Source organism: Varanus komodoensis, unplaced genomic scaffold (genome assembly GCF_004798865.1).
Source record: "Varanus komodoensis strain SLA01 unplaced genomic scaffold, ASM479886v1 scaffold109, whole genome shotgun sequence".
Lineage (NCBI taxonomy): Eukaryota > Metazoa > Chordata > Lepidosauria > Squamata > Varanidae > Varanus > Varanus komodoensis.
In genome coordinates this window covers 539,138-551,144 of record NW_025335313.1, presented here as the reverse complement: position 1 = coordinate 551,144, position 12,007 = coordinate 539,138, and the positions used below count along the sequence as shown (strand labels likewise).

The 12,007-nt window shown below is 39.9% G+C and overlaps 2 protein-coding genes across 2 annotated transcripts in view; both read left to right on the top strand.

Moving 5' to 3' along the window:
* The window catches only part of NUTF2 (nuclear transport factor 2), a 30,197-nt gene extending 26,029 nt beyond the window's left edge, over nucleotides 1-4,168 (top strand). Inside the window, exon 5 of the mRNA XM_044419832.1 lies at nucleotides 3,632-4,168. Within this exon, the coding sequence (XP_044275767.1) occupies nucleotides 3,632-3,745 (114 nt within the window). The 3' untranslated portion in view covers nucleotides 3,746-4,168. The remainder of the gene's footprint in view (nucleotides 1-3,631) is intronic.
* Nucleotides 4,169-9,833: 5,665 nt separating this feature from the next.
* EDC4 (enhancer of mRNA decapping 4) overlaps nucleotides 9,834-12,007 on the top strand; it is a 39,321-nt gene continuing 37,147 nt past the window's right edge. Inside the window, exon 1 of the mRNA XM_044419818.1 lies at nucleotides 9,834-9,984. Within this exon, the coding sequence (XP_044275753.1) occupies nucleotides 9,909-9,984 (76 nt within the window). The 5' untranslated portion in view covers nucleotides 9,834-9,908. The remainder of the gene's footprint in view (nucleotides 9,985-12,007) is intronic.

Genomic DNA, 12,007 nt, shown 5'->3' with positions numbered 1-12,007 from the left:
TCTTAATTGTCTAAGTTCAGTTAAAATTAGTTTATCGTGTTTTTTTATATTGATCCTCTACCATTTGAATTTGCTCCAAACATTTTTTTGTGCTGGCTTCCTTTCTCTTTTCCTTGGACATTGTTTCTATAAAGTATCCTCTCATAAAGGCTTTACTGGCTTCTGAAATTGTGACTGTAGAGACATCATTTGCATTATTTAATTGGAAGAATTCTTCCAATACTTCTTCCGACTGTCAGAATATCTTGCAGCAAAAGATTATCATTACGTCTCCATCTTCCTCCAGCCTGCCATATTATCTCCAATGGATTATGATCAGAAAGTAATTTGGGTAAGATCTTTGCTGCCACATGTCAATCCTTGAATATGTTTGATATCTGTTGGTAAAAAGGTACAATCCCTAACTGCAGTGCTTTTGAATCTCCATGCATCTTCTAACTGCAGCATTTCCATGTAGTTAAAAACATTTTAGGTAATTTGATACCTCTAGCATTTTTTGACTTGTCGATGTTTGGATCTATAACTCTATTCATATCCCCAGTAATCAGAAATTCTCCTTCTTGAAAATCCAATATCAGTTCAAAGAATTTTTCATAAAATTTTTCTTTTGCATCATTTGGTGCATAAATCACTGTCAATGTATTACTTTTCCTACTTGGAAATCTACTCTTTAAAAGCAATAAACCTTCCTGCTGGTTCTTTAAATTCTTCCACCACGTTTAGTTCTTGATTACTAACATAGATGGTAACTCCCTTTTCAGAATCTGCTGGGGCCACAAAAACCAGACCCAGATTTTTGCGATTTAGAATGTGAACATTTTTTTTCTTTATATGAGTTTCTTGAATACATACTATATTTGCCCTCTGCTTTCTTAAAAAATTAAAATTTTGAGTTCGTTTAGAAGGGGAGTTCATCCCATTGACATTAATAGATGAGATCTTCATTTTGCATCTTGTCCATAAAAAACCTCAATTATCTTTCAATAAATCTAGTACAGCATTCAGCTTCTGCTTCCAAGTTAATACTTCTCTTCCCCCTCAATTCAATTTCTGCATTCCTTCATTGCTGTAAATAACCTCCCAATTCAACATAGCTCCTAAAGCAGTACAGAATTTTAAAAAAGGAAAGGAAAAAGAGCCCGGGAGGGGGAGAGAAAGCAAAAGGAGAGTTAAGGGGGGGGGGGCAGAAAAAAATAGCACAAAAGGCAAAATCAGTTAATCAGCCTTCAATGATATAATGCTTTGTGGTGATGTTGTATCTCTGTTAAAACATTAGTTAAGGTTAGTTTGTTGGAAGAAACATTGTTCATAGAAGACTTCCATGAAAGGAACTCTGGCATCTACTTATTCCAACAGGGCTTCAAATCAGTCTATAGATGCATAAGTTCTTTTGTTAAATAGAAACATAGTTTAAGCTTTGCTTTCACAGCGGGGGCCCTCAGCCTTTCCTTCTCTCAAAGTCCAGTAGGTGATGCTGAACTCCAGCTCACTTTGTCCCAGCCTCAGGACTTTATTCTCTCCATAAAGCCTTAAGCAAAGTAGATCGAAGATTGAAGATATCCAAAAGATCGCACCTCCTCTCCCAGCTCAAGCCAGAGCCCAGGGGAGATACAGTTGCCTTTTAAAACAAGTCAACAAATAAATCGCTCAATTCATGTAGGCAAGCCACTCCTCAGAAAATGGCAATGGATAAAAGGGGAGACCATCTCCTCCAACACACAGAAATCTCAGTCATGACCAGTTGGTGATATCTGTAATTAATTTCTTGAATGATATCAAAGAATTTGCAAAATAAGATCTTATTCCAAGTCAAACAAGGTATTGTAAAATATCTATTTCAAAGTCATTTCCAAACATCAAACAGGAATGCCTTGAGAAAAGAATCTCAGCCTCAAGTCTAAGCAGTCCGGAGGACATGGTTATTCTTAAGTTAGAAAGCCACAAAGTGAACACAGAAATACTCCCAGCCAGTACTCTCATGCCAAGGTCAGTTTACACCATCTGTACTTCTCAATTCTTATTTCTGAAACAGAAACTTTAAAACAGTCTGCATGTAAAACATTAATCATCCAATTGTCTGTTCCAGAGTCCTTTTAAACTATGCAAACAAAAATGCCTTAAAAATCTAAACTACAGCAAATTAAAGTGTTATTATTGTTCCCTTGGCAAAAGCAGAAAAACAATACAAAAAAGAAAAAGAAAAAAGAGGGAAGGAAAACAAAAGAGAAAGTATATGTCGGGGGTGGGGGGGGAGACTCCAAACTCAGTCAGGGTTAACATCTCACCTCATTATTATCAGAGCAGAAGATGCAAATCTTTATGCTTAACTGTCAATTAACAGTTACAGAGATACAAGTAATGGATGGCATACAAATTTTATAAATAAATAAAATTATAGCAGCAAAAATACCTCTCAGAGGTTCTTACCTTCCTGAATGAGATAAGGAGAGGAGCAGCATCAAGCTGCTGCCATTCAAGTCACCATTTCCTTGGAAGTCCATCACCTTTGCTACTTGGAAGTCCCCTACCTTGGAAGTTTCCAATTTCCTGTGCCTTGCCAGCCCAAAGCAAGTAGGGTGGGAAGATCTTCACTGTCCATCTTGACTGAAGTTTTCCAAGCAGGATTTCCAACCCTTCTAGCAAGGGCATTCTAGAGAGGAGGGTGAGAATGAAGCTCAGAATAGCCATTCTCCCTGCTCTAGGAATGCCCCCTTTCCCCCTCCAAGGTCCTGCTTCCAACCTTGGAGACACAGCTGCATAGTCCTTTCTGTGCCAGCTGCAAGGGTTTGCTAGAGTTCTGTCTCTGACCTCAAGGGATTTTCTGAGCTCTCGTGGTCCTTGGGATGCTTGCACAAGGACCATCATATTGCTCTTACTCTGCTTAAAAGAGATGTGTTAGATTCTCATTATCAGCTTCCCTGTAATTGGTTCTACAGTAGTGTTTTTCACAAACAACAGAATGATATGCACTTCTGTTGATTGTAGGAGACGGCAGTAAGGTAGAAGCAGTATTATCAGATGATTCTATGGTAGTTGTGATAGAAGCCACACTTCTGTGAAAAACAAAAACATTACTAGAGTAACAGATCAGCTTGAATAGACTGCAAACTGGCAATAGATACAGTGTTTCCAATTTTGGGATAGATCACTGTCCTCTTTTAAGTGGTAAGTATTGGGAAGAAACCTACCAGTTTGCACAACTAAGGGAAACCTATTTTTATTGACTTTAACTGTACTTAATCTTACACTGCTAGGTACAGTACTACATCCTCAGATTATTCCTAATTTTTTAATTGCAAAAAGAGTAGTTTGCGGGGGGCGGGGCGGTTAAGCATAGACGTTATCTGTAGGGCAGTAGTAATGGCTAGAGATAATATATTACTGGTTTTTACCTATGTTTGATTATTGTCTGTGCCATTATAATTTTGCATTATTAAGATTGAAAAATGCATGTCTGATTCTCACCTATCTTAATTATTCATTAGCACAGAGAGGATTCTTAGGATGTATTAAATATGAATGTCGCTGCTGAAAAGACAAGTGTGCATGATGTCAGTTGCAGGAATTTCTCTGCTAGAATATAATTGTTGAAGTGCAGTGCTTCTAAAAACTTTTAATTTTGTCTTCACAGGCTGATGAAGATCCTATAATGGGATTTCACCAGATATTTCTATTAAAGAACATCAATGATGCTTGGGTTTGCACCAATGACATGTTCAGACTAGCATTGCACAACTTTGGTTGAGACAGCAACCCCGAGGCACCTGTCCTTTTTCTTTTCTCCTCCCCCCTTACAGATATTAATCACACTCATGGAACATTCCAAATATCATACACAAACCTGCAACACCACGGCAAGCAAGCAAGACCTGTGACATGCCCTTCCGAAGAGTTTTTATTATGTCACTAGAAGAGTTCCTTGTGCATGATGTTTGGAAGTTAGACTTAGCTGCATTTGACAAGGGAAGTGTGTGTTTTACCCACCAGCCTGCCTCGGGAAGAATCCATAATGCAAAAGGTTGTGTTTCTGTACTGACAAGTTGCTCTAATAACCCAAAGACACAAAAGGAAAGGAAAGAACAGCAGCCTGAATCCAGCTCAAATATTGATTTTTGTTCAGATGTTTCAGTGCTACATTATATAATAAAACCATGCAATTTTCCTAACAGTTTAAATTGTTGGATGTTCAGTCTGTAACTAGGGAGTCTTGTATCTCCAACTCTGTCAGAATATTGGCTTGGGAACCTATTGCTGGGCATAATTCTGAAGTTTTTAAAAAGGGTCTCCATAGCTGTTTTATACTACTCACTTGCCACTGTTAAAGGCATAAAAACATTAATTACTGACAATTCCACCAAATATCTGAAAAAGGAGATCTTTCCTGCTCCTGAAAATCATAAAATGTATTTATATTAATTACTTGTAGGTATATCAGATCATTACATTGTGTCTCAAATGTTTTCTCCAGTCTTTTATGTAGAAGGACATGGAAGACCATGCCTTAAAGCAACAATTCAACACATAACTCTGGGCAGGCTTGTTTCCAGATTAGCATATTCATACCATTTGCTTCTTTGTTTAAAATCTGGGTCAATACAACATTTACTATCTTTGTTTTGCCACTTCAAGACACTTATTTTAACAATGAGCTGTAACTTTGGCCCAGGATGCTGGTAAACCACGTAAGTTTCTGTGCTTGCCTGTGGCTTGCTTTGGATTGTGCCCTGGGTCCACAAGCATACTTGTTGCAATAAGCAGTGGGTACTTGCCACCAATAGCAGTGTTTTAACAGTGCCAATACTTATAAATTGCTTTGAAAACTTTCAAGAAACAAAAACATTTTCCTGCAAGGCTGTTCGGTTGGGAACAGCCCAGGAGGGTTAGAGAAGAAACATGTTTTCAAAACGGCAGATCTTGTTAAGATGCATATGGCATTAAAGGCACATGTTCTAAACTTAATAAATTAGGTTTAAATTGGGTTCATGTGCCTAATTTCCAAGCTACTTTAGGCACATGAACTGATAGTTCATGGCTAATTTCAAATGCATATAAGTAGCAAGAAATAATGTGCAGTTTCCCATTTCTTGATTTTTAGTTGAGGAAAGGAAGCTTTGAGCTTGATTTGTTCACCAAATCTATGCTTACTAAGAGGCATATCTTGGTATGAAAATCAAAAGCAAGGAATAATTAAAAGAATGTTCAAGTTTACCAAGATTCAAAAATTAATTTAAGAAACCCCTGGAAGACTTGGTTCTCCTGAAAGTCACTTTCAACACCACTCTTGAGTGTTTTTATTTGGATTCTTTGCACTGATCCTTCTGTCTGCTTTTCCCCCCCCTTGTGTTGTTTCCTACCCAGAAAAGACCCAAAGGACTGCCACTACTCCCAGGAAGCCCTTGCTTCTGGAAAACTACATTTCATGCCTCTAGTCCTTGAGAAATGGTTGTGCATGTTGTTGGTGTTGCTGCTTTGTTGCAAGGAGAAGCCAGTTATATAAACTCAGAGTTGTTTGAGCAGTGGGGCTTAGGTTAGCATTCATTTCTTAGTGCATGCCTACAGGTTTAGTTTGAGAAGTCCCAGTGATGTCAGTGGAATTTATTTCCAAATTTATTTAGGAGTGCAGTCTTCAAAGCAATTGACAGAGGGAAGAATATTTATTGCGAGGTTTGGGGTGGGAAAAGAATGTCTCTGGCATCTGAACTATATTCGGATAGCCTCATTTTATCTGGCACACCTGGTGGAAATGGTTAAAAGAGTCAATCATTGTATGGTAGTGTATGATACCATATCTTGAGTTGGATGTAGTATAGGCCTTAATGGAAGCAGTTTTAATAGCCATACAAAAACAAATGCCTTATAAAAATTCCTTTAATGAGTTTTACAAGGAACACTCTTTGAAGAGGTCATTGCTCTTTTTGGCTAAGGAGATAAGGATGCTGTTTGGCATCCATATGTGATGATTTCACAAATATATGTAACAAGTATCAGATTCAACTTCCCAATGTTTGCATGCGGCATTCTATGAAGAATCGCTTCCACTCCTAAGGAAAAGCTAAGGACTGCAGATGGAGACAGCCTACCACAGCTGAGAGCATGAATAGGCTGTGTTCTCCACCAGTCCAAGTTGGAGAGAAAGTTCACATATCCTGCACTGCTGAATAGAAACTACTTCTGCCTTGTAATGGGGGGCAGAAAGAATCATCAGCTGCTACAAGAAGAGGCAACAGAATATTTGATCTGCAAATGAAGATGGTGTGTAAATAGATAAAGGCTATTAAACTGCTCATTAAAGAAACTACTGAATTGGGTAATTACTCTTCCCTAACCTAGTACACTCTAGATGTGTTGGACTAAAAATCCTATCAGCCTCCATCAGCCTGGCCAGCATTCACAAACACTGAGGGTTGTAGGGTTGCAAGTCCAAAGCCTCTGGAGTGCACCAGATTGGAGAGGGCTGATGTAAATTCTCTTTCCACACAAATGTGAAGTGTGACCCTGTTTTAGGGTAAATGTAGAGCAGACCTGCACAAGTTGTGACCTGCCAAATCAAGCAGCCTGTCAGCTGTAGAATGTGAATTGTCAGGTGATTTAGAACTCTGTTCCATTTCAGATGTGCAACAAGAACTGGGTTTTGATCATCTGGTAGGGCTGTATCAGGTTTGGTTGGTCACAAGTTGAATAAGCCTTAGGATTCTTCTGCCCATTTGTTGCTGGCTATACACAAATGCACCAAAAATGTGTATTCAAGGTGCATCACTTGACACTAGAACAATAATGTTTAGGTAATTATGCCATCTTCCTCACTGCTTCTTGGCAGATATTTGATGTACATGAGGAGAAAAGCAAACTTTTTTGGTGATATTGTAGTGCTTGGATTGCAGAATAGCACTGGCTTTGCCAATTCATATGCTGAATTTGTGGAATAAGACAACCTACCTATTTCATATCTACTGTATAATCTTGGCTTGTTAAGATTGTACCTTTTGGCAAATGTATAAATAAAGTTTCTTTGACAAATAGTGTTGCTTTAAGGCTAAGCCTATAACCTAAGTTACAGTGAAAATGAAGATAAATGCTGGGTGCTGCCTTTTTTCAGTGAAGCAGAGTAAGTAGCTTAACATATTACATAAAAACGTCAGAAAAGCCATGCTGAAAAGAGACAAAGGTCTCTTTAGTTCAGCATTCTGTTCCTAGAGCAAACCGGCAGTTCTTTGGTATTGTCTACATTGGGTCAATTCAGATTTCATCTCTGATGAACCTTTATGCTTTACCTCCATGTTTCTAGCAGTAAAAATGATATAACAATACTTATGTAAATTAGTACAATAATTGTAATTTGATTCTTAGAAATGGCTCATTTTTCCACACCATCTGAACTTTTAGTAATTCTGCGTTATGCCCTGGAGACAAATTGGTGTCCAGAAGAGGTGGACAGCACCAGTACAAGAATGCTAATTTTAAGATTGAGAGCAGAAGGAGAATGATGTTTTCTCTTTAAAAAAGCAAAAGCTGCAATATAAATTAAATAATTTCCACAAACTTAATTCTTGATGGGCTATTTGCTTGCTGATAGAAGATAAACACTCTGCTTTGTAGCTGTTCAATGTACATCTGATGTCCATATACAAGGTTGCTTTTCCTCCTGTACCCTTCATTTTAAATTACTGCACATGTCTTTCTAGATTACACTAGTTTCCATGGTATATGTACACTGCAATACTAGAATATCCCTCTCATACTAGGCAGTGCTTTTCAGCTTATGCATTCATCTTGTGTTTGACATGGAACCTTTTCCATTAGGTTTCAGACCAGAACGAACCAAGAAGGTTGAGACAGAGGCCCCAAGGGGTGTTACAACTTGAATGCTATTCCAAAACCTAAAAATTATATTTAATGTCTAAACCTGGGCAAATTCAGCAGAGCCTTCTCCATTCAAGCATCTTGTTAGGGAACACCTTCCAACAAACGACTCTGCTGCTCTTCATCCAGGCAGAGCTCAAAGCCAGAAATCCTCAATTTAGTACATGGATATGACTCTTCCATTGCTTAAGCTAATCCAGCATCATGTATTCAGGTTAGCAGCAGCTCTCCAGCAGATCCATCTTTGCTACCTGAGAGCCTTGGGAACCAAACCTATAGTCCCCAGGATCACAAGCATATGTCCTATAACCAAGTTTTACTTTCCCATATATCAGCATATCATTTTTCTAGGTCTGTTCAAGCTTAAATACCAAATCTTCCTAAGGATGCTCAATGCAGAACCTTCAACAAACAAAACCAACGTGCTGAGAAACTATGGCATGTTTTTCCAGTGCTTTACACAGGGCTTGTCCCAAGCTGTTTAAAAGAATAACAGCCATTATTTATGGCAAAATAGCAGTAATATGACCTGCCTCTACTTAAGCAAAAGATAAGTTTTCAAGTAGCACATAATTTTTCCAATCAAATACAATGGGCAAGCAACAATTTCCTAAATACATAAATATGCAACACTAATGCCAATACTTTAAGTCTGATAGCACATCATCAACCTTTACCCTGACAGCAAAAGTACCATCTTCCTCTAAGACTTCTAGTTTTTAATGGGCAGAGGTTCTGTATAATAGCCCAGTATTGGCTTGACTGTGATAAAGAATAAGGAGAGCTTTCACTATTGGCTTGTTTGCCTGCCATGTGTTTCTCTGCAAAAAGAAGCAAGCTTATTTACCAGCTATGATTAAAAGTAGCTGCAATTTTCTGCAAATAAGGATTTCTATTGTCCGATAGGTATTTTACTTAATAGGCAAGCTTATGAATTACAAGATCCTTACAGAAGGATAACAGGGTTAGCAGACAAGACTCTTGGTATCTCAAAAACAACAAATAAGTTAGAAGTCCTGCTGTCATGAGTGGGACTTACTTTTAGAAACTGTATTTAGAAGTGCATCTTAAAAGATTGGGGTGGGGGTGGCGGCAATCCTATGCGTGTTTAACACAAAAACGTTTTACAAGTCCCAGCATTTCCCAGCCAGCTTGGTAGCCACGGAGCTGAATGCTCTGTGCCACATGCATGGTATAGTAGAATCAAATGGGTTATTTGTATGTGTGCGTACTGATGCGTGTAAACATCACAAGTACATAATTTTCTGTGTGATTGTACGTGTATATATGAAGCTTTAGGTAGGTGCAAAGTAGACTAACAACAAAGTAACAAGGACATGGATTGCAGTCTCTCTTACTACATCTATATCACTGTAGATATATAAAGAGAGATGAAAATAGTGGGCCCAAAAGATCCTGAAGTTAGAAAACAACAGAGAGAGTCGCTCTGCAACATTCCTTCATATGCGGTGCAGGAAGGCTTACATGCTTGAATACTTGCTTCCATCGTTGAGGTCATTCATTTACTTTGGAGGGTATTTTCTGGGGCCAAGGCAAAGCAAGCCCAGCTCAAATACCTGAACGTGCAAAGGGGCTTGGCCCGGGTTGAGAGGTGCCCGCAGAAGGCGGCAACTCAGCACCACGACGCGCCCTTTTCAGGACAGAAGTTCTCAGAAGTAGCAGCGCAGCCTGACCCACACTAGGCGAGCTGGTGCGAAGGCAGCCTCTGGTGTTCAGCGGTACACACGCTTCTGTGCTCCGCCGTTTATGGCTCAAGGGAAGCCTATCTTTTAGCTGCATGCGCACAGCAGAGACAAACCCGCTTCTCGGCTCTGGTTCTCTTCGGGACAGGATAATATTTTTGGATGTTTTATTCCAATGAGCGGTAGTACTAGGGGAGGAGGAACTCGGAAGTCAGGGTTGAGCTTGCCGGGGGAATTCGGACCGGAAGCGGAAGTGGAGGCGGAGAGTCGGGGTTTGGCCTCTCCGGGCGGAGGAAGCTGCAGGAGTACCGGCGGCGGTCGTGGTGTCGTTGTCGGCGGGCTCCGATGGCTTCCGCCAGTATCGACATCGAGGACGCGACTCAGCACTTGCGGGATATCCTTAAGCTGGACCGGCCGGGCGGTGAGGCCGGGGGGCGGTGGGGCTGGGACCCTGCGGGAGGTGGGGATCTTGGCGGGGTCTCCTTGGAGGCTCATATCCTCCGTCGTGGCCCTTTTCCTTCAGCCCGGGCGAGAACGAGTTCGTGGCGCCGGCTGGAAATGGGGGGTGACGGCTGAGAGGAGAGAAGAGCATTCGCCCAAGCCGCTGCCCTTCAGTTGTGTTCAGTTTCAACTTCAAGTATTTCTAGTTAGCTGAGAGTTGTAGTCCAACACAACTGCAAGGCACCAGCTAAGGGGGGCGGTGGGTAAGACTCGGTGAATGTGGGTTCGGGTCTGATTAGATCATAGGAAGGGGACGCAGTCCTGTGCATGCTTATTTGGGAGTGTGCACCATTGCATCCAACGGAACTTACTTCCTAGTAAATATAGATAAAAATGCCATCTTAAAATTAAAAAGCTTGCACTGAAACTTTTTGCTATAGCTCCTTTTTGGTGGACTCTGATGCATCTGTCTCCCTTCCATCTCCTGCTTGTTTTTGTTTTGGCCTCTGAAAGTCTGCCTTCTCTGTTCTTCCCATTTTCTAAATTCAGCACACAGTTGGTTTGACTTGAACTGTTTGGCAATTTTAGGCCATTTCGTCGTACAACTATCAAAGTCTGTGAGTGGTGTCATTTATCTGCTGATACTTGTCCAGCTGTTTGGAGGCTATGGTGCTCTAGGCAAGATCTGGTTGGCCAGGCTGCTTAGGTTGACACAGAGATTGAACAAGCAGCTATTCATCTCTGTCTGGCTAGTGCTTCTTGGCAACCAATGTATGACTTGGCTTTTCCTTGTTAAGGTTTCTTTGATTTCTTTGTTTGTTTTGTAGTCATATATCTTCTTGTGCCAGAAGTCAGGTTATACATCTCTGTATTACTAGTTCCTGTTGCTGTATTTCTTGAGCTAAAAGGTGGATGAAATGATAGAGTTGTCAGATCCAAATTAGCTCTATTTAGTATTTTTATTTTATTTAACTTAGTTCTTCAAGTTGGAGGACTCACACTGCAACCAATTGGAAGGCACTGAGTTACAATTCCCTCTTTTCTCCTAAAAGGATATTTATGGATGGAAGTAATGGTGGAAAAACACAGAAGGGATGCAACTGAAAGATGATGTCATCTGGACTTCTCCCCTCCCTCCAAAAAACTGTCAGTGGCTCCATAAATTTTTTATCAGGAAGCACCAATTGACCCTAATATAGGGAATATGCAGTCACCCTGAAACAATTTATGAGGTTAAGTATGGAAGTATAAGAATCTGTACTCCTGACAGTTATTAATCACTTGTTTTCAGTATTCTTTTGTCTTAGATTCACTCTCACAAAAAATAAAGTAGCAAGCAAAAGTAAATGTCTGTGATTCATATGTCAAAGCAAGCTCTGGTAATTCCAGGTAGACTGTAGCAGTTATTGCAGCAGAAGAAAATGCAATGCATCTGTTTAGCAGACAGAGCATGATTATTCATTACATAGCTGCCTTTAACTCAGTATAGTTGGTGGAAGCATTTATTCAATTTAGTGATTCCATTATAGGGCCAACATCCTTATATCTAGAATTTAAAAAGATTAATCTAGTTTTCAAGAGAAAAAATAAATGCAGCAATTTTAAAACCTTTAAAGTTGATTTTTTTATTCAACCTGCCTGCTGGGTCTTTCCAAATCATTCAGAATGTAGTAATTGAGGAAGCCAGATCACTGTACTATTCTCCAAGATTCATTGCTGTTGCAAGTGCTACTAAACATTCTGGGATCCTGGAAGACTTTATCCCCAAGGCTCACAAAAAACAGTGATTTTCTGAGAGTACATTTCTTCCAGCTACTAGATAAAGCTACCTACTTTGACTTCCCCCCTAGAGCACCACCTAAAATTAAACTCCTTCTAAAAGCTTTCCTCCTCTCTGTTCCACCTATGAAGAGCCTTTGTATTTCACCTGCAGATGGAGAAACATCCAGAGAGCACCTGGATGTTACATATTTTTTAAAATGGGGAATCATCCATTGCCTATT